A 27,761-nucleotide genomic window follows, 5' to 3' on the forward strand; every position below is an offset into this window, starting at 1 on the left:
ATGTAATCTTTAATAAATCTAAAATACCAACTGTTATGCCTGAAAATGTTGCTTCTCTCATGGCAGTAAATCATATTTGAACGTGTTAGTGATGTGAAGAGGTTTTGTCACTGGGGCCTCCTGTTTATCAAGAAAAGTAGTGGGTGAACCATAAGACAGATGGTGAAGAGGAGAGAAAGATCTTAATCCTAAAGTAACATATGGACTCTGTATGTTACTCGGTGTTCCTCTCTCTGGATGGCTTTGAAGTATGAACTGTCTATCAAAACCTCACTGTTTGCCTTGACCCTTTTACTTACCCTCATAACCGGTTATCCCCTTATTGGCCATATGCCGCACACAAGTTTTGAAATCACTCAACAGCTTAGAGCTACAGTATTACAAATACACTGGACTCTTGTATGTAGCTAAGCCCAAGACTAAAATACAGCTTCTTCAACAAATCCTGACTTCTGATTAACTACACATGAGAAAATAAATAAAATAAGAATGTTGAGCATGTCTTACAATCATGAATATTATGCTGTCGGTTTTCTGTAGCAAATAATCAACTGCTCAATGCTCACTTCAGTCAGGAGAGTTTCCCAAACCCCTGAAAGTATCTGTCATTAAGGCAAATGAATAAAGAAGAGAATGCTGGATGCTTCCATGTTTGCCTAACTATAGACCCATCTCAAACTTCCCCTTCAAAGCCAAGACTCTCAAGAAAGTGTACCAAATCAGTTATAATCAAAGTGCTTAATCATACAGGGTCGGAGAAAGGTGTCAGTTTTCAGAAGTGGGTAGTCACGAGTTACATTTATTTAGTTACATTTACTTGAGTAAGTTTTGGTAATTTTGTACTTCTAGGAGTAGTTTTGAATCACTATACTTTTTACTTTTACTTGAGTAGATTTGTGAAGAAGAAACTGTACTCTTATTCCACTACATTAGGCTACATTGAACCCGTTACTTAAATCCCCTCTGCCTCTCTCTCTCTCTCTCTCTTTCTCTCTCTCTCTCTCTCTCTCTCTCTCTCTCTCTCTCTCTCTCTCTCTCTCTCTCTCTCTCTCTCTCTCTCTCTCTCTCTCTCTCTCTCTCTCTCTCTCTCTCTCTCTCTCTCTCTCTCTCTCTCTCTTTTATTTTGTCAGAGACCTGTGCCAGACTCTACCATGTGACTGTGTATCACCAATCAAACGTAGCCGTATGGCAGTCTCGTCACGTGATCATATTCAACTTCAGCTGCGGGAAAGAGTTGTTTTCGTATTAAACGGCTCGAAAATCTCGGCATCTGCAGCCTTGAGATACTTTTCAGTCATGCTGGACTCCTGTTCACTGCGAAACGATCACAGCTTCACTGCAAGAACCTTGAGAGCCAACTACTGTGAAAGCTTATATGCAACTTCTTGCGCAAAGTGTGTAAGTTATCAAAAAATAAATTTGACAGGAAAAAGTGTGCACATGTACAGTGGTCGGACTTTTCAATCCTGCCTAAGCACAAAACAGGGCTTGAAAGATGCGTACGCAATGTCCTGCGTTAAGTATATGACCCGCTCCAAAAAAATAGATGGGAAAAAGTGTGCACATGTACAGATTTAAACCATCCATATGCACATTTTGGCGACAGTAAAATTCAGCGATGCAGTCGGTGAGGCGGTGAATTGAGGATCATGCCTCTGACACACGTCCAGTTTCACATAGTATCAAACATTCATCATGCGGATTACAATTATAGATTTTGCACTTTGTGTATAACTTTGTTTTTAATGTTTTGTCTGTCTGTTAGAAAGGTTCTGGAAGTTGATGTTGATATTATGTTCTTTGTATTTGTGTTATAAGTAGAGTTGCGTCATTGTGCCTAACCATCGTGAGAAGTGCAATACGTGCGGAGAGATGCATGCTTCTTTATATTAGATATTAGTCCGTACCACGCATTGTTTGAGGAGGTGTTGTTGTTTTCGCCAGAGCTGGGCAACAACCCTTCGTCCCCGGTTTCCGTCATGCATATTCAATCAACCCACGTGATCCCAGTTGGTGGGAGTCAGCCAACCGGTGTAGAGAACGGACTTTACCGATACCGCGTCACATGCAGGTGCCACACTCCCGACACGCGGTCGAGTAAGGAAACAATAAAAAACAAAAGGGTGTGGTGTAGCTTGCAGTCCCTCAGACGCAATGACATGTGTCCCATATTCTTTTTATTTTACCGGTGACAAAGCTGTGCCTGTGTGTCAGTTGTTTTTGTTTGTTTTATTTTTTCTTTGTGGATTTGTTTTTCAGTATCTGATGGTGTTGCTGTGCAGTCAACCTGCAACGCGGCTGCACTTGCTGGGTCGTCCTTGGAGTTCAAAGCTGCACTCCCGCATGAGTCGCTTGGAACCAGAGTGCGCTGATTGCTGAGCCAAAACATCCTGGCCACACCAATGTAGAAGCCAACACTTTTTTTCGTTATTATTTTTATTTTACTGTAATATATGGCAGTTTATCACATTTTAACCATCCACAACCAATGAACACAAATTGTGTGGATTAAATAGACTACTTTTTTCAGTGCAGCAACATTTATATTCCCAAGTTGTGCCCCGTTTTATGAGTGCACACCTGGGCCTGCCATCCATCACTAGGGGAGCAGCAAGGCTCGATCGGTCGCACCATCGCAATTTAATTCATCTCTTTTTTAGTCCAACCACTTTCTTTTTTCCTTCTGTCCTTCCAGTTGTTTTTTGATACACTGCCAATTTGGGCCACCAAACAATATTCCTTTCCTTGTTTCCACCTCGCTGACAAGTATTGTCGTCATGATTCACCTTTCACAAAGCGATGGCCAGCATGGCTCATTTATTTTCATGTTCTGCTATTGCATTGAACATATAAGGATAGATTTGACCATGGAAAAGGAGGTACATGCTGGTTCCCAAGTTCAGTGACTTATCAAGGGGAAATGTCCTACAGGCACGTGTACATACGCAGTTTGATAGGTCAGATTTTTTTCACACGTTAGTTTTCGGATTTTGTGCACACATATACTTTCAATTTGAATCCAACGCACTCTTTGATAAGTGAGACCCCTGGAGTCACAGTTAAAAAACAACCTCCTATATACATATGTATACTGTAGTGCAGAGGTGGGCATACCTTCCGTCGGTCCATCACCGTTTCCGTCATTATTTCAAGCCGACCCATATGGGCCTAGTCCGTCCTTCCTCGGCAACAGCCAAGCTAGGCAGTCCGTCCCGGGGCCGGACCGGTCGGACCCTCCGTCCGGGCCGGACACCCATTTTTGGGGCGAGGGGTGGAGGGGGGGAATGTTTTAAAAAAGGGCTCGACGAAGCAAGGCCAGAAGTGGATTTTAGTCCGGCACACTAATCAGCCTAATGCGTGTGGCGTGGTAGTGAGGCGGCCACATTTCATCTCAGCCTACTTGGTGAAAGGCTAGTTTTTAGGCTTCTTTATATTCCTGCGTCGGCGCGAGTGACAACTGCCGAATCAATTCACATGACCGACACATTGTGTAATTAGCGACAGGTCTGCAACACATGCCACGCACACATCAGAAATTGTTGCTGCTCTGATCGGTCCATTATGTCACATGTTGCGGTGATGTGCAGTTTCCCACGCGGAAGAGAAGGATGCACCACACAGCTCAATGCTGCTGCAAAGCAAACTAGTTTGGCAGCGGCATGGGTCACGTATGTGTGTGTAAAGAAGCTACTCGCCCACGCTCCCTTTTAGCAGTCACTTTCCAGATCATTTTCGCAATACAATTAAATTCATCATCTCGGTCCCTTTATGGTTGTAGCAGGCATGATATCCATTGTTGTCACTGTCTTTTTGAAGCAACGCCCCCTGACTTGGAATGCAACTGTTTCAAAACAGTGCAGCACTCAAGGATGACGCTAGCACATCAAGGTGGAGTTCATGCACTTCTTCTGGCATCTTCCCTACTTTAACAAGCAACACAGCAGGACTTTTTCAATGAAATTAATGAATCTTGCTCTAATTCACCTATCTCTCACTCTCCTTCTTCGCTCCGGAAATACGCCGTAGCAAATCTGCTGTGTAGTGGTTTGCTGGTATGCTTTTATTTGAGGGCCGGGAAGTGTGAAGGAGGGGAAGTGTGGAAAATAAATAAGTAACTTGTTGACTGCGACTTCATGCCATCTGTTGGACCCAAATAATTATACAATACGACAAAACCAACCCGGGGCAATGGAAGTAAGCATGTGCAGTTTGGTAATACATAAATAAATAAATAAATAAAGACACAAATTAAAATAATAACAACAGACACACACGCACAATGTGGTGATTGGTGAAATAAAAACAATATGGGACACGTCATTGTGGTCTGTGGAACTGAGAGGAATACATTATTTTACTTTTTATGTATTTGGCTGTGTGTCAAGTGCGGATGTTTGTCTCTGTGTGCCCTGCGATTGGCTGGCAACCAATTCAGGGTGTCCCCCGCCTACTGCCCGAAGACAGCTGGGATAGGCTCCAGCACACCCTTGTGAGGATAAGCCGTATCGATAATGGATGGATGGATGGCCTGTGTGTCAGGTGTGCGGCATCTGCGTGTGACGTAGTACCGCTAAGTCCGTTTCTCAATGCCGTTCGGCTGTTGCCAATGACTCAGACGAACGGGCCGGCCTGAAATATTGATGGAAGCCCCTGGTGGACCCACCGTACTGGCGATCCCCAACTCTGCTGTAGTGTATCAGTCCTGATAGATTCTTATTTGACTTTCAGCAGTTATATCAAATCAATCACTAGACACTGATGATCCAATTAATATTGATGGTATTGATATTAATAGAGTAAGAGAAACCAAGTTTTGGGGTGTTATGGTGAATGAGAATTTGTGTAGGAAATCACATATACAGAATATAACGGTAAAATCAAAAACAATAGCTCTGTTACACAAAGTAAAGGAATCACTGAATAACAAATCACTGTATATTTTGTAGCGAACATGGGGGTCACTCGTTAAAGTGTCGATAGTTAAAGGGACACTTGGATGAGCTTAACATATATACACTTATGTTATATAATATAACTTATATAATAGGTTTGCATGTAAAAATGGCATCAGTACTAAACTGCCCCCAAAAAAGACTTTGTAGTGATTTAAGGGATTTTTTGTGATTAGATTTCCGACAAATTGTCCCACCCCCTTTTGGAGCTCGGCTTGTTATTTTTTCGTTCTCAGCGGTGTACGTCACAGGAGGGAGGCAAGCGTGGTAATATTGCTCGCTTTGTCTGTTCTGTTGTCTAGAACGGCGACCGATCACCACCAAAATGCAAATGCACATTACTACTCTTGTCCACTTCAACCTGTGAAAGTATAAAAGTGTTCTGCACAATAGTTTAGATTTATTGACATAAAACGTGATCTCATCATAATCACCTCCACAAAATCAACAATACCGTGGCAATCGCTTCTTCACTTACACAGGCTGAAGCGGACAAGAGCATGAGCACAATCAAAAATGCAGCCAAAGGATAAAAAAAATTAAGATGTGAGAGTTTGTATCAGAAGAGAGTGTTTCCTTCGAGAGAGTTTGAGAGACTTTTGAGAGGGGGGATCTTGTGTTTCAGAGAAAGATAGAGAGACAAAGGCCAGGCCTTTTTAGAAAAGGGGAGGTGGTGAAGTGTACGTATGGGAAGTTTAAAGCTGTAGTTCCCATGTCGACCTCTTAAGATAAGATAAGATAAGAAGGCCTTTATTGATCCCACAGTGGGGAAATTTTCAGCGTTACAGCAGCAAAGATATAGGCCACACAGGGACGGCGGCATAATGTAGCCATTAATGTATAACATTAACGGCAAACATTCAGGATCAAACCTATGTAAATATACGCAGTAACATGTGTATATACACCTGTATATACACACCAACATACATCTACATAAAAAGTATGAGGAACATTCATTTTAGCCTGTACATAGTACAGAGGAAAATACTCTGAGTAGTGCAGTGAAATGTAAGGAAGAGCATTGGATAAAAATAAAACTAGACTAACAGTAGTGGGGAATGTTGAGTATTGCACGGTATTACAGTAGTGGGGAATGTTGGGTATTGCACGACATGAGCTCAGGTGCAGGACTGCACAATTGCACTAATGTATGCCAGTTTTTAGAGACTACACAATGTTCTTGTTAAAGAGTCTGACAGCAGCAGGCAAGAAGGAACGGCGGAATCTCTCCTTTTCACAGCGAGGGTGTAACAGTCTGTCACTGAATTGGAGTCAGTCTTTCCAGCACTGTCAATGTCCATCGGGGTTTGGTCCCCCGCTGATTGTGAGAGGAACCTTCTGGCTTCCTGCTGGGGAAGCTCTGGAATGTGTGTTTCAGGGCCGTTCAAATCCACATTCGTTGTCCGTTGAGGTCGTGCAGGCGACGAAGAGTGGCTCCTTATCAGGAGTTTGTGTCTTTCTGAGTCTTAGCATGTCTTTGTTAAGTCAAATGGCAGGGATTCCCTGGGGATTCAATTGCTTTGAAGTGAGGCTGGAACGGACCTGGTGGCAGTCCTGGCTGAACCTTATCTCCAGCCCTGGAGATGTGGTCCACATGAAGGCATATTCCTTACAATTTTATATATAACACCATGATTGTTCCATATCTAACCTATTGCATTGAAGTATGGAGAAATGCCTGCAAAACATAAACTCAGTCAATTATTATTGACTGATATACTTTCCCTTTAAAAAAAAAAAACTGCATAGTTTTGTTGTGTTTTCAAGCTGGTCTTGCAGGTGTTACTAGCAAGGGCAAAACAGGAGCAGCAAAAGCGAAACTAAATAGCCAAGATTAAAACAGCCAAACTTTCCATCCCTGAGCAACCTGTTCTGTGAACTGAGCCATAGCCACTCAGCAGGGACAACATGTTACTGGGGCCCAGCCAGAAGCTGGTGATAGCTGGTGACCAGCTGGTCTTGCTCTTGTCTGTAGCTACCAGCAGGGCAACTAAGTCAATCTTGGCTGTTTTGTTTTGCTTTGCTTTTGCTGCTCCCTCTCATGGCCACCATTCTCATTCTCCTTGCCATAGATGCACTACTCTCAGTTTGGCCATAGATTTTGGACCATATCACAGAGGATATTTTCCATTGCGATGGCGCAAGGGACGAAACTGTGAAATTTATCTCAACTCATCACCTACACTGATCTCCTGTGATGTCCTCGTATGCAGCATCCATTGCATGGAGCAGGTACCCGTTCATACAGTCTCCACCTTCAAAGTGGAAAAAAAATCTGTAATCGGATTGAGGAAAGGAGAGCACGGTGGTAGTAGCTCCATTCCATGAACATTTATCAAAAATGTTCCAAGGAAATGACGTATGATGTTCATGGTATTATGTTCTTGACTAATTTTGACAACTAAAACAACATAGGTAGGCATCCGTCAGTGCTTTAGTCCGTCTGCATTTCAGGCCTGCCCGGTTGTTCCATGCCACACTCCTGACATGCAGTCAAATAAACAAAAAAAACAAAACAAAAATCAAACAGCCTTTCGATCCCACAGACGCAATGACATATTATTTTTATTTCAACAACCACCACGTTGGTGTGTGTGTGTTGATTTTATTTAATTTATTATTTATTTGGCTGCATGTATTTATTTGGCTGCATGTCTGCTTGTGCGGCGCCTGCATGTGACGTGAAAATTATGTTCTCGGCGCTGATGAGGCACAGACTGGGACGACGTGGGTCAGCTGGAAATACAGATGGAAATTTAGAACAGGATAGACGATGCTCACGTCTGCTGAACTGACTATTGCGCATATGATAATTTACACAAAGGAATCATGCTGACATGTTTGGGGAGCCAATCATGAGACTCAGAATCAACTAATAAGTTCAGATCAGCAAGCTCAATTTACAGTAAGTATTCTCTCGTAAGGAATCATATTTGCATTGTCCATTCTTTCCTTATAACGGAATTTCCTTAAGTGGGAAACGACTACGGTACATGTCCTGTATGAACGTGCAAGTATGTTAACAAAATACATGTGTAACAAGTTAACAACACAAGCATCCATCCATCCATTATCTATACCGCTTACCCTCACAAGGTCGCGGGCGTGCTGGAGCCTATCCCAGCTGTCTTCGGGCAGTAGGTGGGGGACACCCTGAATTGGTTGCCAGTCAATCGCAGGGCACACCGAGACAAACAAACAACCGCACTCACAATCACACCTAGGGGCAATTTAGAGTGTCCAATCAACCTACCAAGCATGTTTTTGAAATGTGCGAGGAAACCGGAGTACCCGGAGAAAACCCACGCAGGCACAGGGTGAACATGCAAACTCCACAGAGGGAGGCCGGAGCCGGGATCGAACCCACGACCTCTGAACTGTGAGGTGGACGTGCTAACCAGTCGACCACCGACACCAAAAAATTATTAAACAAAATCTGCACTATAGAGTACAGGTATATGAACAAAACACAGTACAGTATAACAAACATGGTCCAAATACTGTTGAAAAAAATACTGTAACACCAATGCAGTACAGTACTGTACTTAATTACAGTAAACTGTCCTGTATTTTAATGGTGATTTTTCTCAGTCTTAGGAAAAAATGAGTCTATTTTGAGTTTTTGTGTTGGCTTCATTCTTTGCTGTATAAAAATGTTTGCGTATCATACTGTTTTGTTGCTAATTGCAAGTAACTGTCCCATTGATCATAACTGATGTCTGGTGATTCTTGTGCATGCAAAAGGACACGTTCATTTACGCCACTGTACTTCGTATGTCGAGCCGCAAACAATTTTCTCTGAGCAGGCAAACTGACCGAATCGTACTGAGCCAGAATCGATTCCTTGTTTTTCAAAGTCTCTTAGATTTGAGTTTTCCCGACTCCAGGTGTCTCCTGGATTTTTTCTACTTTGTGTCCAGCTTCGCTTAATCGGATGACTCACTCTCTCTTCCACGGTCATTACCGTTCTTCTTCGTTTGGATGCCATGATCAACAGACGAAAATACAAATGAATACATTTGAAATCTTTCGCAATTTCAGTAAAACGCATGCCAAAGAAGTAACTTACATGTCGCCGTTTTGGATCCGATGATGGTAATATAGTCGTAGAAAATTTAATCATAGGTTTTTTGAGGGAATTTCCGTTTGATCCGATAATGGCGGAGCAGTCAAACTTTTTCCGTAGCATCGAGCGGGAACTGCTTGAGTTTGCGCTACTGCGGGCTTCGCTATGGGTTCCGGGTTCCGGATACCGGAACTTCCGTTGTAAGGAATCGATCGTTAATGTAATATAGTAGAAGCCAATTTCATGCATACGTTTTTTCCCGGGTGAGGGAATTTCCGTTTGACAGAGGTCCGTAGGTGGGAATACTTACCCTATTTGGAAAATCTGCTAAATATGGGCTCATTGTGGCAACTGTCGGCTACTTGTACATAACTATTTGCAAAGATGCACTGAGATACTTCAGATATGGACCAAGACATTTCCAATTTGATGAAATCAATGAGAAATTACATTCTATTGTGTTGGTTTGGGGATTTATCCATGTTATTTTGAGAATGTAATTTCTGTTTCAAGAAATAAGACAAACCAACTGTAGAGAAGATGCCTTCATGTGGACCACATCTCCAGGGCAGAAGACAAGATTCAGCCAGATGCCATCAAGTCTGCTACAGCCTCACTTAAAAACAATTGAATCACCAGGGGATCCCGGCAATTGGATTTTACAAAGACATGCTAGGACTCAAGAAGACACAAACTCCTGATAAGGAGCCACTCTTTGTCACCTGGACCCCCTCTACAGACAATGGATGTGGATTCGAACAGCCTTAAAACAGACTTTTTGGAGCCTCCTCAGCAGGCGGCCAGCCCGACGAACATTGACAATGCTGGATGAAGACCGAACCCAAGAGGTCGACATGGGAACTGCAGCATTAAACTTCCCATGCTTTTGATCAATCAAAATACCTTGAAATTAAACATATTTGAATGTATGTTTGTGTATTGCTGACTGTGTGAATCCTACTAACTTTGCGTTGATGAATCTGCTTCTCTATGGTAATAATCATTTTCCTGGTCCGGTTTATGAGTGTAGATATAGGCTTAAACTCACATCTTTGACTCCTAAGCTTTGGACGCAGTCAGAACGAGATGTTTCCAGCTGAAGTATGAAAATTGATGCCAGTTATGAATTGTAAAATGCAGGTTTTAAACAGGACAACTTAATAGACTCAAATCTAACTTTACTGTCATGAATTGATGCTCACCTGAAACCTGAGCTGGAGGGGGGTGGGGCAGACACCTCACCCCCTCTCCTTTTTCTTAAAGGGACGGTGGGGCCAGGATGGCCATGTTTTCACTAACAAGTTGATTTGATATATTTCTTGATCAGGAAAATGAAGAGTTGATATTTTCTATTTTATCCATTCATTTTGGAGAAATTAGGAAATAAGTAACTCCATGAATAACACCCTTTGATAATGAGCAGAATGGCCGCACCCCGTAGCGTTTTATCCTTGTTCGGCCGAAGTCACGCGAGGAACCGATTCCAAAGTATCCATTGAAAATCATTGTACTTTTGTTACTTATAACGTCCAAAAACGGCGATCAATTGGAACCAAAATTTATGTGGACATCCCTACTAATGCCCACTTCAACATATCAAAAGGATTAACCTCTCCGTGGCTGATTTATTTGAGACTGAGGAATGTGGAAGTCAGCAGAGCTACATAGGCTGGAACCAACGCACACTGCTTCTTTGCTTAAAAATAAAACAAAAAAACACTGCTTCTTTGCTGATCGCGGTTAGGGCTGGCGAGGCATTAAACACCAGTCAGGATATTTACAGACACTGAAGTGGAAATGAGACGTGCACATTTATTTGGATGAGGAATGGCTCCAGATTTTCGACTTACAAGGCGCCGTCCAATTTGGAAGGTAACAGCCGAAATGGCACGTTCCAATGCGGCCACACTCGGCTGTGCAGTCAGACTCAGCCTCTCTAGAAATGTTTGTTCGCTGTTTGATGAGGGCTTTCGTCACTCTCACGCCGCTTCACTCGGGCAGAAGGTGGCGGCTGCAAGCAAGCAAGCAGGGAAGCAGGGACACCACACGTGACTGCGACTGAGGTGACATGAGGACACAGGCTCATCTTCACCTCCACATGCTGGGCGGACAGTAAGGAGCGAATGTTGTTGTGCTCACGCGTTTTGTTTTAACGGCCTGAGGTTGCTAGTTGTTGCTATTAGCCATCACAATCCTACCTTTAGCCGGGAGGGAAGCGGGGGGCTCCAATATGCCTTCTGCTGCTGCAAGCCGCGGTCTCCCTCCTGAACGAGAGCTGACACTAGTTTAGCGTCACTAAATGTCCGAAATATAACCAGTCGGTGTTCGTGTGCGCATTCATGCTCTTGTCCGCTTCAGCTTGTGAAAGTGGAGGAGCAATCGCCACAGTATTTTTGATTTTGTGGAGGTGATCATGATGACATCACGTTTTATGTAAATAAATCCAAACTATTGTGCAGAACACTTTTATACTTTCACAGGTTGAAGTGGACAAGAGTAGTAATGTGCATTTGCATTTTGGTGGCGATCGGTCGCCGTTTTAGACACCAGAACTGTCAAAGCGAGTAATATTACCACGCAAGCCCTCCTCGCGTGACGTAGACGGCTGAGACCGAAAAGATAACATAAGCCAAGCCCCAGAAGGGGACGGGGAAATTTGTCGTAAACCTAATCACAAAAAAATACCTTAAATCACTGCAGAGTCTTTTGGGGGGGCACTTTGGTACTGATGTCATTTTTACATGCAAACCTATTATATAAGTGCCAATGTTAAGGTCATCCCAGTGTCTCTTTAAGGAGATAAAAAAGGCCTGGCCTTTGTGTCTCTCTCTCTCTCTCTCTCTCTCTCTCTCTCTCAACTTGATGCTCTCTTCAAGAAAGCTCTCTCTAGAAAAACTCTCAACTTTGCTCTCAACTTCACCTCTCAGACCCTCTCCAAAAAACAAGATCCTCTTCACCTCTCAGACCCTCTTCAAAAAACAAGAAACTTCTCAAACTCTCTTTCACCTCCCAATTTTCTAAATCTTTTGGCTGCATTTTTTTATTGCGCTGCCACGCACAGAAAATCGCCCGAGGTTGACCTGCACAAAGCTGAAAATTGGAGTCCTACAAAACTCCGTCGCCACACACGTGGTAGACGCGCCGAACTCCGGGGGGGGCAGCAAACACTGAAGCAACACGCCAGTGTTGCCCCCTTTTGCAGCCCGACACCGCGCAGCGGCCGGACTCTATGAGAACCCAACCAAGCTTTGGTCCCGCTCCAAGCAGCCTTCTTCTATTTTCCGTTTTTTTGGTTGTTCTTCCATCTGCAAATGAGTGAAGGACCTTCCCCTCTTTGCTCATCAAGTGAGCTTCAGTAAACGTAAGTGACTACTTTGTGACTCGCCGAGGTTTTTCACAATGGGTGCATTCAAATTGGTAGTGAACACTAGCAAACTGTGCATTTCATACAGCCCGCCGACTTGACTCTAGTCGTCCTTACACTCATCTAGTCAGACGTCCCATTCTTCCCTTACCTCCCTATTATTTTTGATTTTCCTGTTTTTCTTTGTTTATTTAGGCTTGCCATATCGTAGTATTTTCTTGTATGTCCCACTAGTTGTAGTTAATAAACATCGTTCATATACAGAAGTCAAGCGTGAATTGTGTGTTTGGGTCAAGGTATTAACCTCTATTTTATTTCAAGAGCTCACAACTTATTTTATTCTAGCGCCTTCACATTTTATGACACAGTTAATGAGGTTTTTCGTCAAATTCCCCTCTAAATACCCTAAAACTATGACGTGGTGCCCCCAGAGGCGGGCAGGAGTAATGCAGGCATTGCTTTCGGCCGCTAAAAGCTATTGACACTCTTACGAGTGACCCCCATGTTCGCTACACAACAGAGAGAAACTATCAAACAGCAGAACCGTCACATTGTCTTTACTTGAGAGAAGACTAAAACAAAAGTTGAGCAAGAGGAGCAATTGGTTCCCCAATGTTATTTTGTCTTTGCAACTCTCCAGACATGTTATTCTTGTTCATTTAAGTTGTTAAAAAACGTGTTGTTTTAAGAGAGAGAGGGAGAGGGACAGGGCGGCACGGCCTTTGGATTGTTTGTCCACTGCTACTTTCAAATGGGTTGTTAGCTGTGCTTGGCCATGCACATTTTTATTGAACATTTTGCACTTTGATCTGACAGACATTGTCGACATTTGCACATCTTCTTCTCTAACAATCATCATTTGCTTCTGCGACATCTCAAATTGTTGGGGAATTTTGCCAGCGACAGTTCTTCACCTTTATCTAACAGTCTCTCTTGGACCCTCTTTTCCCTCACACCTGCTATTATAGCATCAATTAACATGTCATGTAAGAATAATTTTTAAATAGTTATCACACATTTGCTGATTATGCTAAATGAACATATGTTTGAGTTATTTTGTTTATTATATAGATTTGTATTGTAAACTAAATATAAGAATGATGTTATATTTGCTTGCAATGAAGGAATTGCTTCTGCTTTCATATCGATATTTGTTATAACCATCCAAGGAGAAAGTGTGAAAAGCAAGAAGGAAAAGCAAGGAGGAAGACCCAAAGTTGTTAATATCACTGAAAGTTTTTGCAATGTAATGCTTTGACACATGTACACCGTAATCTCTTTCCCACAAATAATTTCTCACCCACATACACTCATATAGGATAACAAGGCCAAGGGTTTCCAACGGCTTGCATAAATTCCCCGCCCCTTAGGTTGGAAACACCCATGTAACCAGGGAGTCCTCAAAGTTAATAAAAAGAGAGGGAACGGAGAAATACGTTTAGAACGCAGAAGGAACGTAGAAAGAAGTGTTCTCCTTACGAGGACAGCGGGAAGCAGAAATCTCTCCGTTCTCTTCATGAGCTAGAAACAAATAATTTAGTGCTTTCCTCTTCATTTGTGTTGTGTTCTAAAAATGTCAAATTGATCAACCTGACATGTCGTCAGAGTCACCATAATGACCATTAGCATAAGCTTTAGGTCTTTCACAAAGTGGTCAAAACTCTCCGTCGCATCTTGCTTCCTTTGTTTGAAACGATGTCTTGCTATCCTCTTATTTTTCCTCGGCCTAATATAGTTGGCAAACTTGTCTAAAATTTTCACGGGATCTTGCCTCTCACCATCAGCCCAGTCCAACATTTTGTATATTTCTCTACCTTGTTCGCCGATCCACGACCCGAGCCATCCCGCACGTTGTTTATTTTTCAACTTTGCGAGGGGGCGTCCAAGACAAAATTCACATGGCAGCGGAACCTCTCAAATTCTTGATATAAATCTGCAGCGTCCCAGTCGATTTTTGGGTGTTCAAATGCGGCAGTGGCCATGGCTGGGTGTTTCCAGTTCTTGACAAACGTCTGACACCATGTAAAGTATGTAGGTTACTCGAGTAAGGAAGGGACACGCCAAACAGTGTCAGTAAAGGCTGCAGCGCTGTCTGTTTATTGTTGCAATTCCTTGACCTACTCCCGCTCAGTACGGCAAGCGAGATGGACACTGCCATAAACAATTGCGAACAGTGAACACAACTCACAATACATTACACTGACCATTAAAGTACTTTCTGCGCATGCATAAGATTTAATACCCTTCCATACTATCGGCAACTATTCCTCATTGTTAGAAAAATCCAACCAGAAAGATGTTGGCCGGGGGGGGATTATAAAAACGTAAACAATATATTCAGCTATATTCTTCGCTCACGATGAACTCTCACGTGAAGTAAACCATCACGTTCTTGACACAGTTTTAAGAAATACTTAAATTGTTAACCCTCGCTCTTGTACTTGTAAGAAGATTAAGGCAGCGAAGGCGTGCTCACGGTTTATCCGCATTTGTCACTTCCGGTTGGTGTGACAACGGTGAGTGCTGATTTGCTAGCTAACAGCCTATCAGAGTGACCAAATGTCACGATTGGCAACGCCGATTCAACATGCGTAAACGGCCCCCAAGACGCTTAGTGACGAGTTATGACACTACGACGGTGGTCACCACACCAATCAGACGGCGCATTCAGACGCTACGACACTTCACGACCTCCGTCATCTGTTTGGTCTATCTAGGCCTTAACGTTACCCTTGTCACAGCACTTTATTCAACATCAACAACGAATTCTGCTACTTTTCACATACGTTGTCACACTTGAAAGACCCTTTGAACATATTAAACAGAGTTGAGCATTATACTAAAAATTGAGCGTTCGTTATTCGTCATCCGTCTGCAGTGTGGGTACCCTTCCATTGTCCGTCATTTGCCTTTTTTTCGGGGGGGAAAATAGTACCCATCTATAGGCCGGGCCGCCTCTATTTTTAAATGGGCATCCGTCAGCTAGTCAGACGGTATTTGATCCTGCCTGCCTGCGAGGTTTGACACCTGCGTGAAGTTGGTAACCCAACCCATGCAGAAATTGGGGGAAGTAATTTGTTATATCTACATTTTTGCACTAATTTTAGCACAAATGTAGACAGTTTCTGACGGAAGGTGTAAGCACCTTCAGGTTGCTTACACAGCCTGGTCCCTCACTCAAATCTGTCCCCCAAGCAACAACAACTCACTATTTTCCGAAACCTCAACGCTAAAAATAGACTAATGACGGACTGCAGACAGATGGCGGACTCAATAAAAGGGTTTCCGTTTATGCTTAATCCGTCTATTTTAAAAAACAAATTACGTCGTTCGTCAACAAAACGGGCGTCCGTCAGTGATGGAAAAACGGACCGGTCCATAAGATAGATGGAATGCCCAGCTCTGATGTTAAACATAAACTAGAGCAGAGGTCTGCAACCCGCGGCTCCGGAGCGGCTCTTTCATCCTTATGTTACGGTTCTACGTGGTTTGGCAAATTATAAGTGTCCAATTGAAGTGTATTGTAACGTCTTCCAAAGTCACGACGCCAAACGTAGCTTAGTTATCTCCCTTTTTATTATTCCAACACGGCTGCTTTTTTATTATTCCAACTACCGTGCAACAACAGTACTGTTGTAAGTACACACAGATCTCTTCGTCCTCGCCGTCCGCTCATTGCTCCCTCGCACACCCCTCCCATCCAGAGAGTCACGTGATGCATTCAGGAACCTCGGAGACAACACAACTTAGCAAAACACAAACGTCACCACAATACAGATAACCCAATTCGTTACAGGATGTTATTTGTCTCAAAAATGCGCATCAAGTCTTCTTCTGTCTAAGTTTTTAACTAGTTTCTTCAGATCTTGTGCAATTTCTGTGATCAGCATTCGCCTTGTTTGACCTTTACAGCCCTTGACCTTTACAGCCCTTGATGACGTGTCAGCAGGAAGCTGGCGTGGCAGCGATACTAAAACTGCACAATATTTGAACAAAGTATTTGATTTGTATTTTGTGGTTTGTTTAATTGTGGTTCTAAATTGTAATTGTTATTGGGATGCCGAAATATTAAAATAGAATTATATAGTCACTGTCGGACGAAAATCTTGGAAGTCCAAATGTGGTCAAATTCATATTTTTCATCATAAATCGATTCTCATGGTCCGTCCTTACTTCATCTGTAATTTTTATGCAATTCTAGCCAATTTAAAGCGGTGAAAATAGCAAATAGTGAAATAAAGCACGATTTCACAGCCGGAGGTGTGTGCAACATGATGACGTGTTCACACTGTCTGCTGAATGCAGCCTTTTTTTTGTTTTTGCTTTGTTTTTTAGACAATAACAAGTGAAAATAGTGAGGTTCGCTGGATTATGTTGACTTGTTTAAGATGGATCGATGAGAGACCCCCCTCACGTGTGTCGTGAGGTAAGTCTCCCTTTCATTTTAATATGCACTTTAGACAATGGATCATTGGTTCATTGGATCATTGTTTTACCAAAAATATATTAGAGCTTGCCTCACTATTTGTAGTCCGCCTGGAATGGTCAAGTTAAAATACAATTTTTATACTTAATTGGTGGGATAGTTGTCATGTTTGGTCTGTTTTGGTTTGGGTTTTTTTGTAGTTTCATGTTTTGCTCACCTTTCTGTGTCTGTCTCGTCATGATTATTGTGTCCACCTGTGTGCCTTCCACTCCTTAGTGTGAACCAATCAGCTCCTTCCTACATTGTGTGTCTTGTCCAGGTGTTTCTCGTGGTCTCGTCAGTGTGCTTGTATTTAAGTTGCTAAGTTTTGTTCAGTCCTTGTCGGGTCATTGTCTTTGTAGTCCTCGTTGTCGATGTTGTTGTGTGAATAGAGTTACGTGTTGTCAAGCCACACCAATTCCGAACCCTGTCACCATGCCAAGCCAAGCTTCGTAACCACACCAAGCCAAACCTCATCACCACCCCAAACCAAGCCTCGTCACCACTCCAAGCCAAGCCTCGTAACCACGCCAAGCCGAACCTTGTCATTACGTCAAGCCAAGCCTAGTAACCAGCCCAAGTCGAACCTCATCACCACGCCAAACCAAGACTCTTCACCATGCCAAGCCAAGTCAAGCCAATCCTCGTCACTACACCAAGCCCAGTCTCACAAGCCAAGCCAAACCTCATCACCACGCCAAGCCCAGCTTCTTCACCACGCCCAGCATCTGAATCCAGTCAATTGTTTCCCATTTCATTTCATTAAAATATCATAAACTGTCCTCATGCCTCGCCCTCTCGCATTTGGGTTCTCCCCGTCTTGCATCTTGCCAATTTATGACAATAGTAGTATACAACCATTTCTTCTGAAAGGAGTGGGGTGGGGCGAAGCGGGAGTGAATTCTAAACACACGTTTTATACACACGATGGAGACAATTTCACTTCATCCTATCACGGCAAAATGTGCAGAGGAGCAAAATTGACAACTGACGAACTGGGCCGGCCTGAAATAATGACCGACTGGCGGACCGGCCACTGGCGAATGACGAACTTGCGAAATTTACTGACTTACCCACCTCTTCTTCCACCTAGTCACAAGATGCCATTATTGAGAAATGGGTCCAGTTTGTGAATGGTGCTTTTCAAGATGAGGGATATGTCATTTTCCAGGTAACTGAATTTATGACTAAAGTAGCGTCTTTGTTCGAAACAAATGATAGCCCTTTCCTCCTCCTGCACATCTTCCACTGATAGATTTTGCATCTGGTGCTCATTTTTTATTTTTGTCTTCTTCTCTGAAGACACCTGAGCCTGACTCTTCCTTTACTGATTTTGCAGTTGTAGTTGTTTTTTTCACCTTCAGTATCCAAACTTCCAAGTTGGTTCCTTGATGAGTGATACTTGATTAATTTCCATATAAGATGCTGATGTCCCATCTTCACACTGATAACTGTGATCCCCTTTTCCACCTCAGGGTCATTTGTTGTTTAATTCCCCTAAATCTTGTGGGATTTCTGGCCATGTCATTTTTCTCTGCCCAGGTATTCAGAACCTCTCAACCATCTTGGTTCTAGGATTCCACATACAATCCTTACAATACTCGCTCAGCTAACCGGATTCTTTTGAATGTCCTGAATGCAGAAGCATTGAGTCTCTCTGTGTGTCATGCTGCTGCAGCTACAACCTGGAGTGATTTGCAGAAATCACTAAAACTGCAATCTCTGGTCTCCAAGGCAGCCTTTAAAGCCACGATCATGGACTTGCTTCAAGGCTAATGCAGATGTTCCCTGGGAAATTTGGTTTTCTTGCTCCTTGATACATGATTCACCTTGTGTGAATGTTTTGAGCTGTCTTGTTGTAATGTTTATTGTCTTGTAATTGTCATGTGAGGATCGGGATTTGAACCCATACGCAGACATGACACGGAAGTTGAAGGGAAAAAATATTCATCCACAAAACTATAAAGTAACAACAGAGATCAGAAATGGAAAAGAGTTTGCATCCTCACTAAAAGATTTTATGTACTGACAATACTGACAATGTGTCAGTGTGTAACTCAAACTTTTAAACTGTAAGACCTCTGGCCTATATGACATCATAAAGGACGAAGAATAAAATGACCATAATATCTGCAGAGCAACTGATGCAACACGTAAACAACTAGTCATAACAGTAGCCCCCCATCAAGGGGCACCACCTGGCCCAGAATCTAAAACAACAGAAACAAGGTAAACAAAACAAAAAAAAACAATTCAATTTAAGTATAAAACAACAAGAATTTAAGTAACTAAACAGACACAAAAGAATCATGATGAAACCATGAAACTAAATGCTAAAGCAAAACCAAAATCAAGAACGGATCGGAGAAGGCCAGACAGGAGATTCCTGGCAGAACCAGTCCATTGGGCGCCCAGGAGGCCAGACCAGAGGGTCTTGGCAGGACCAATCTGGTGGGCGAGAGGAGGCCAGACGAGTGGGTCATGGCGGGGACAATCTAGTGGCACTCCCGAAGGCCAAACAAGTGGTTCTTGACGGGGCCAGTCCGGTGGGCGTCCAGGAGGCCTGACAAGAGGGTCATGGCAGGACCAGTCTGGTGGGCGACCCAGTGGCCAGACGAGAGGGTCTTGGCGGGTCCAGTCCGGTGGGTGTCCTGGAGACCAGACGAGAAGGTCTTGGCAGGACCAGTCTGGTGGGCGACCCGGACGCCATGCGAGAGGGCAGTGGCGGCGACAATCTAGTGGCCTTCCGGAAGGCCAGACAAGAGACTTTTGGCGGGGCCAGTCCGGTGGGCGTCCAGGGGGCCACACGGGGGATGAAGGCAGCGTCAGGCCTCGTGCCCTAAACTCGGGCATCTACGTGTCCAACCCGTGGGGTCCCATGTAAATGGCCAACCGGGCGCCCAAGCTAGGGTCTGATGGGCGCCCAAGCTAGGGTCTGATGGAAAGTGTTCTGGAGTGGACACTAAGGAATCATCATCAGAAAAACGTGACAAAAACTGACAAGGGCTCGAATAGTGACTTGGGAAGGAAATCGGAAAACCAAAATCAGTGTCAAAATCTGAATCGGAAAATAAGCGTTCATCATCGTACGAAAACTGAGGAGGGCTTGAAAAAGCAGGAAGCCCAAAATCAATGTCAGAATCAGAATCAGAAAGGAGATTAACCCATTCATGACCATCTTCACAGTCAGAAAAATCTGAGTCTAAAAACAAAACATCGGCTGTTAAACTAGAAGGGGACTATACAGAATGAGGACAAGTAGATGGTAACTATGAGAGAAACATGGAAAAAAAAGACAGTGCTTACACGAAGGGTTTGGGGGTGGTCAGCAGGCTGAGGGCGGTTGGAGGCAGACCGGGACTTGCGACGGCTTGAGCGACCTATCATGGAGGAGCGACACGAGAGTTTCCCAGTGAAAAGGCAAACCAGCAGCCGGTGAGACAATCACTACCTGATTGGAGGTGGAGGGATGTTTAGGAGCAAGTGGTGATGTCTTCGGCTTGAGGAATTGTGTCAATGTCTGCTGGGTCCATGACGGGTCAGTACGTTCTGTCATGTGAGGATCGGGATTTGGACCCATACGCAGGCATGACACGGAAGTTGAAGAGTAAAAAGTCTTTATCCACAAAAATACAAAGTAACAACCGAGATCAGGACTGGAAGAGAGTTTGCATCCTCACTCGAAGAAGGTTTGACGTACTGACAATGCGTCTGTAAGACTTCAGGCCTATATGACATCATAAAGGACAAAGAATAAAAGGACCATATGCAGAGCAACTGATACAACACGTAAACAACCAGTCATAACAGTAATGCTGACTTTATTTGTTTGTTTTGTCTGTTGTTTTAATTGTTTTTACTGACATATTTTCCTTTTCTAAAGGGGCTTTCCCTCTTTTCAGGCCACAGTTGTAAATAAGAATTTTGTTCTTAATCTATTTTGCCTGGCTAAATGGTAACTAAAACAATAAATTAAAAGTGATCCTTCTTCAGAATTTGACTTTTACAGTGTTGCTGATTAAAATTTGAGCAGTGTTATTGGGATCTGCTTGGGAGGTGAGACTCGCTTTTTAGAATACAAGGGAGATATATTTGCTTTCGTGATTTGTTAATCTAAAGATTATTGTAACACATTTTTGGATACTTAAGAGGGTTTGGTGGAGTGAAGTATTTGGTATCGGCTCCAAATGCACAAATTCCTCATTGCTCTCAACTAGTGCTGGGCGATACGGAAAACATCTTCTATCACGATACTCGCCATTTTATATCACAATAATGATATACCATGATATATTTTCAGTTATTCTATTAAAAAAACTATATAACACACTAGGACTGCTTACCGTTTCCCACTTTATTTGGAAGTGACATTAAACAGACCTGTATCAAATGATTAGTGCATCCAGTACTGCTGCTGTATAAAATTATCAAATGCAAATAAAGAAAAGTAGGCTAGATATTTTTGCAAAAATGTATACAGTTTCTGACGGAAATTGATACAAAATAAATACAAAAAATGAGCTTTACTTTAAACCTTGTATGTCCAAATATGGTCAAATTCATTTTTTTCCATAGATCAATAGTAACAGTCCATTCCCACTTGCAGTGAAAATAGTAAATACACAAATACAAATACACTGCTGCTCTTATGCTACGTTAACACCAATCGCGGATGAGCGTTCCACTTCGCTTCACTGGCGTTTGACTGCGGGTAATTTGAAACCTGAATGCCAAAGCTTCATTTGTGCACACCAGAGAGGGAAGGGGCTTTGCTTGGTAGTAGACAATGACAGCATTTTTTGACGTTGCAATCAAGTGGCCAACACTGTGCTTCTTAGTAAAGTTCAACAGCTGTAAAAAACAAAAGAAAGATAGTAAAAACATACCAGGTATATCAAGCTCCTTGCTCACGGTTCTCCAAGCCTGTTCTCTTTTTTTCTTGTACTGGTAGTGGTAGCTGGCTCTGTTATATAGCTCCAGATGGCCACATATTTTTCCTCCATTTTGCGCTCCCCACACAAAACCCGCTGAGTGTATATGACGCTGTGTGTGACGCCGTACGCCCTGATGCCGATTGGCTGCCATGAGGTTCAACAAACAAAGTTAATTTGTTTTATACGCAGCGAATGGACGGATTTTCAGGGCTTTGCTCCACGCCCCACCACTCCAAACGCATCATCCGCAGCGCTCCGCATGTAACGAAACCAGCCCGCATGAAATACATTGACTTCAATTGAAACCCACCACCAGAAACGCCCTCAATGGATTTGGTGTGAATGCAGCATGAAATTTGAGAAGTCTTGCAGAAGTGTGGCATAACCGCTTCAGTTTCCACATTCTGCAGAGGTTGTGTGGTGTAATTGTCGCCTCTATTGTTGTTTGATATACTTTCTCTGTATGTTCTTTTTGACAAATATGAGTGAAAATAGTAAGGTTCAGGATTAAATTGGCTTGTCCCTTTAAAATCTATCCCTTGGATGCTTCATTGCAGAAGGAAACCAGTGTGCCATGGAGGTAAGTCTCCATTTCATATCAATATCCACTTAAGGATCAAGTGTGAAGTAAACTTGGCCAACCATATTTTGAGTAATACTAACAGCTAAAACAATTTTAAGCATATTTTCGCAAACCACCCAGATTCCTAATTAGACCCATAGCAACGCGCTTAACAACAAAAATTCAAATATTTCGGCCATCTCCGGTAATCTTCAGCCAGTGATGTCATTTGATGAGATCGAGTCACCGTTGTACTATTTGCACAACATGATTACGTATAAAGTCATACTACAAAATATAATACTTCAGTGTTAAAGCAATGCATGGTGTAATTTTTGTTTAAATACATAGTTAATACAATAAAATAAATGTCATTTATTCATTTATTTATTTATTCATTCATTCATCCATCCATTATCCAAATGGCTTATCCTCACAGGGGTTGCGGGCGTGCTGGAGCCTATCCCAGTAGACTTCGGGCAGTAGGTGGGGGACACCCTGAACTGGTTGCCAGTCAATGGCAGGGAACACAGAGACAAACAGTCACACTCACAATCACACCTAGGGGCAATTTAGAGTGTCCAATTAACCGATCATGCATGTTTTTGGAATGTGGGAGGAAACCGGAGTACCCGGAGGAAACCCACGCAGGCACGGGGAGAACATGCAAACTCCACACAGAAAGGTGGGGGCCGGATTCGAACCCACGACGTCTTGCACTGTGAGGCGGACATGCCAACCAGTCGCCCACCGTGGTGCCCCGAAAAATATAAATATACTACAGAAAAAATGAATAATATGATTGTAAAATGATCGCATACATTGGAGGCGGCACGGTGGTCGACTGGTTGACTGGCTTTACAGCAATGCCAAATGCAAGTTGCCAATTTTGGTTACGCAGCGTGAGAACAAACACAACATAGATCCATCCCTCGGCCATGCCAAGGCCGTTTATATATCGTGTGTGTGTGTATGTACTGTATAAATATTTATATACGTATATATATATTAGGCCTGCGCGATGTGTCTTTTGAACATCGCGATTGCGATGTGCTCATGCGCGATAGTCAAATCGTAGGAAGTGTGCTGTTTTAACTTTTTTTTTTGCCTTAGAACACGCAAACTTTGGTTTTGCTTCATAAAAGCAGCAAGCTACTCTGTGCTCTTACACAGCCTGTCTTGCTCACCCCCTCCTTCCTGCCAATCAGTCACCGGCCCCTCCCCCTCCACTCTGCTGTCTGCTAACAGGCGATGAGACGATAGCGGCAAAAGCGGCAGTGGATTTAGTCCCCAAAAGAAAGTCAACATCCAAAATATGAAAGTATTTCGGCTATAAAAAGGAAGATTCAGAACAACAAAACATCCTTTGCCAACAGTGCCTCGCCGTTGTTGCTGCAATCGCCATCACAAGCCCCTGTATGAGCAGTTCAAACTAAGAAGTTGGACCCGAGGTGAACCTGCATCTACTCGAAAAACAATTACAGACGCCTTCGCCAGCATAACTCCTTAGAATAATAAATCCAAACAGCACCGACAAATCACGGATGTAATATGTTTTACAGAACGTTTTAGTTATTGTTATATTTTTCTGAACAACTCAGGGGACTAATACACCTGCTCTTTAAGTTTTAATATTTTTGTTCTAATTTGTTTACAACTTTGCTGCAGTTTCACAAAGTTTTTTTTTTATCTTAATGTTATATATTTGTAAACAGCTCAGGTGTTAGTACACCTAGTTTTTATTTGTTTAATATTTCATAGTTTAGTTTAAAGGTGTTTATAACTCTGCTGCTGCTTTAGAGGTTTTTTATTTTCTTCTATTTTTTTAAATGACTCAAGGGTCTAGTGCACCTGCTCTTTTTTTGTTTTGTTTAAAATATGTTTAATATTTTGCTGCTGTTTACATTGAAGTGTGAAATACAATGTCATGTCATGTCATGTCATCTTCCAAACCGCTTATCCTATACAGGGTCGCGGGGGAATTGCTGGAGCCTATCCCAGCCGTCAATGGGCGAAGGCAGACTACACCCCGAACTGGTCGCCAGCCAGTCGCAGGGCACACATAGACACTGTCACTGAGCGGGAATCGATCCCGCACACAACTCAGGCGTGTGTACCACTACACTATCAGTGGACTCTGAAATACAATGTTAAATAATCAATTATGTTACAGAGACATGACTTCTGTGATCCCTTTTATATACAGCAATCATCATTCACAGATGAACCCCCTTAGTCTGGATTAAACAATATTATATGAATACAATGATGTCATAGTGAGTTAACCAAATTATTCCCAAACAAATCTAGTCATCTGATGAAAATTCTATTTTTAACATTGCAATATATATTGCAATATATCGCAACCCCCCCAAAAATCGCAATATCATTTTCTCCAACATCGCGCAGCCCTAATATATATATATATATATATATATATATATATATATATATATATATATATATATATATATATATATATATATATATATATAAGTACTGTCCATCGATTAAAATATTTAATCGTAATTAATCACATTTTTTCATAGTTAACTCTGTCCCATTATTTTCTTGAATTTGAATACCCTGAACATGAATAAGAGGATTGATTTTCTTATGCAAATACTTTATTAAAGGGAAGTCGACATATTATTATTCAAGAATATGCTCTATGCCAGCCAGCTAGTTGAAACAAGTCATTCTGATAAATCCACCTGTTTTTAGCCATCACAGGGGGCGGCCATTTTGTCACGTCTGTCGAATGAAAATGACATCGCAGTTACTCAAGGCTCAGGTAACGACCAATCACAGCTAACCTGTTTTCTGAAACTGAGCCAAGATTGATCATTATTTGAGCTCTCAGGGCATCTGTTATGATCAATTTCAGTTGACAGAAGTGATAAAATGGCCAACACCTGAGATTTTGCTGCTTGACTCATATGACACAAACACAATATTAATCAAAATGCCTTGTTTCAACTAGGGGGCCTGCATAGAACATATTCTTGAAAAAAAAATGTTTGGGTTTAGTTCCACTTCAATTGAAAACACAAGCATTGGATTCAACTCACACAAACAGTCCCTCAGCACTTTCAAACACACACACACACACACGCACCCACCCCTATACACGCACACGATCATTTACATTAGTGTTGTTCTGACAGATATATTTATTGCTTCTTGAGGGCAAATTGTTGCTCAAGCGCCGCTTGGGTTTCTATGAGAGCAGTCATTTTTACGGATGTCACTTTTATTGCACTCTGGCAGTTCCTTAATTGACTAAAACGATTATTAGTCACTCCTCAAGTGTCCAATAAAGCTATTTTGTTTATTAAAATTCTGTTGTGGTTATATTTTAATGTAAATTGTGTCAGATAAATGAATGAGAAACAGTTGGTGGACCGCTGAGATTGGCCTGTGTGGCTCTCGCGCTGCATGTGTGTCGGCAACCTGGAAGTTGACTTTTTTATCCATGGGGGAATTATGTCAACAAGCACCAAATAATGTCATTATTTTATTGATTTCGACTGTCTAGTATGTACAGTACTACTGTAATACATGATTGATTTAGTTGCCAATTGATATTTTCATTTTTTTATATTAATTTGGGGATCGCATATATTATTTTGTATTTATTTTTTTCTAAAATGCTGCAATATTGTTTTGTGAGTATATATTTATTTATTTATATTGTGCTTAAGTATTTATTCCCTTTTGGATTTGGTTTGGTACAGCGCATTTCCTGAGCGAAGAGGAAACTAGAGAGAGAGGTGAATTAGAGCGAGGCTATTCATGTCTGAATAAAGACGCCACAAAACACTGTCCTGGCGTGTCGGTTGTCTTTAGCACGGAAGACGCCAGAAGAAATACATAAAGTCAAACCTATATTGTAACCCGCCATACCACGGCCTCCGAAGATAAGGAAGAACAACATTTAAGGGTTACACTGTACCAACAACGCACGTCAAGACTATCACCGGGGCAGGGGGACTCGCATGTGTCAGTCGAGCAGTTCATCCTCATTGTCAATATTTTGAAGCAGCTGTAACGCCCCCTCTACTCTAAAGGTTTTTTTTTTTTTTTTTTTTTAATATACATGTGTAGATCATGGTGACCAGCAGCTATTATCAATGCAGCCGATGGTTGCTATGGAAACCTTAATACACGATCAAAAAAATTGACGGTGTATAAAAATATAAAAGAATCGATTCGCAACGCCATGTAGGTCCCTGATAGTGTAGTGGTACACACGCCTGAGTTGTGTGCGGGCAGCGTGGGATCGATTCCCGCTCAGTGACAGTGTCTATGTGTGCCCTGCGACTGGCTGGCGACCATTTCGGGGTGTAGTCTGCCTTCGCCCATTGACGGCTGGGATAGGCTCCAGTAACTCCCCGCGACCCTGTATAGGATAAGCGGTTTGGAAGATGACATGACATGACATGACATGGCAACGCCATGTCAACTAGGCACTCTTGTCATGCCCGTATGCAAGGCATATGGGCAGTAGTGGTGATGTAACCAGAACCATTGTGGGTAATGGTGTCATGGCGCTAGCATTAGCAACACAATCCAAAGTCCAGGAACATTTAAAAAAATTACTTAAAACAATGTAAATTTCCCTTTTATAGCAGCACGGCCGTGATAAACGAACATCTAAAACGTAAGCACGTTGTGGCTGATGCTCGATTTCATTTCTCACATTGGGACAGTCGTTTCTGGATTCTAGTTGGAGTTAGCACACAGTGTGTCCCGTGTGTGTCCGATGGAACACCGCACGCATGTCCTGTTGTGGTGCGTGCGCTAATATATTCTAGTGTCTACTAGCGATTCTGGAGGAATTAGTCAGCAAACGGACATTTATTAAAAAACAAAACAAATATGTTGTATAAACACGGTCTTGCGTTGACAACAAACAGCAAGAGAGCCTCTTTTGCTGACCGTGACTGCCTTTGAGAGCATGTACAGAGTGTTGCGTTTAGGAACTCGGAAATCACACCACTCTAAATGAACCCTTTACAAAAAAAGTCAGCCTGAAAATTGTTTGAGAACCGAGCAAGCTATGGCTTATTTTTATTGCTTTTGCCATCGATGGGAATGTTGTCACCAGCACATGGACATGGACATTATACTAGTCCATGCGCCAACACCGAACTAGCATTAGCATTTGGCTTTGTTGTGCTCAGTCAGTTTATTTCAAAAACTTGGATCACCACAAAGAGTTTCACAATGGGTGGGGGTCACTGTCTGGGTTGGTACCAGACATTCAAGTTTGGTTGCCATAGTATTCGTAACACTCCGCCTTTGTATTTCTTTATTTATTCACACATTTACAGTAAAGCAGAGCACTATAACATGAGGTCACATCAGATTTTTTCCTCTTGTTCAAGTCATGTACGTCACCCACTGTTCAGA

General features: G+C 42.5%; 1 protein-coding gene across 9 annotated transcripts in view; it reads right to left on the reverse strand.

Annotated features, from left to right (window-relative positions):
• The window catches only part of glra3 (glycine receptor, alpha 3), a 199,161-nt gene that overhangs the window by 107,338 nt on the left and 64,062 nt on the right, over positions 1–27,761 (reverse strand). The window contains exons 3-5 of one of the 9 annotated variants that reach the window (XM_086032408.1): positions 20,302–20,466; positions 20,157–20,230; positions 7,139–7,210 (exon numbers count right to left, since the gene is read on the reverse strand). The exons of 6 other annotated variants lie outside the window; for them this stretch is intronic. In XM_086032408.1, coding sequence (XP_085888534.1) covers positions 7,139–7,180 — 42 coding nt within the window. In that variant the 5' untranslated portion in view covers positions 7,181–7,210; positions 20,157–20,230; positions 20,302–20,466. The remainder of the gene's footprint in view (positions 1–7,138; positions 7,211–20,156; positions 20,231–20,301; positions 20,467–27,761) is intronic. 2 more of the 9 variants (XM_086032409.1, XM_086032410.1) reach the window with 2 other exon arrangements.

This window comes from Filicampus tigris, chromosome 6 (genome assembly GCF_054856515.1).
Source record: "Filicampus tigris isolate MCC_2025a chromosome 6, RoL_Ftig_1.0, whole genome shotgun sequence".
Taxonomy (NCBI): domain Eukaryota; kingdom Metazoa; phylum Chordata; class Actinopteri; order Syngnathiformes; family Syngnathidae; genus Filicampus; species Filicampus tigris.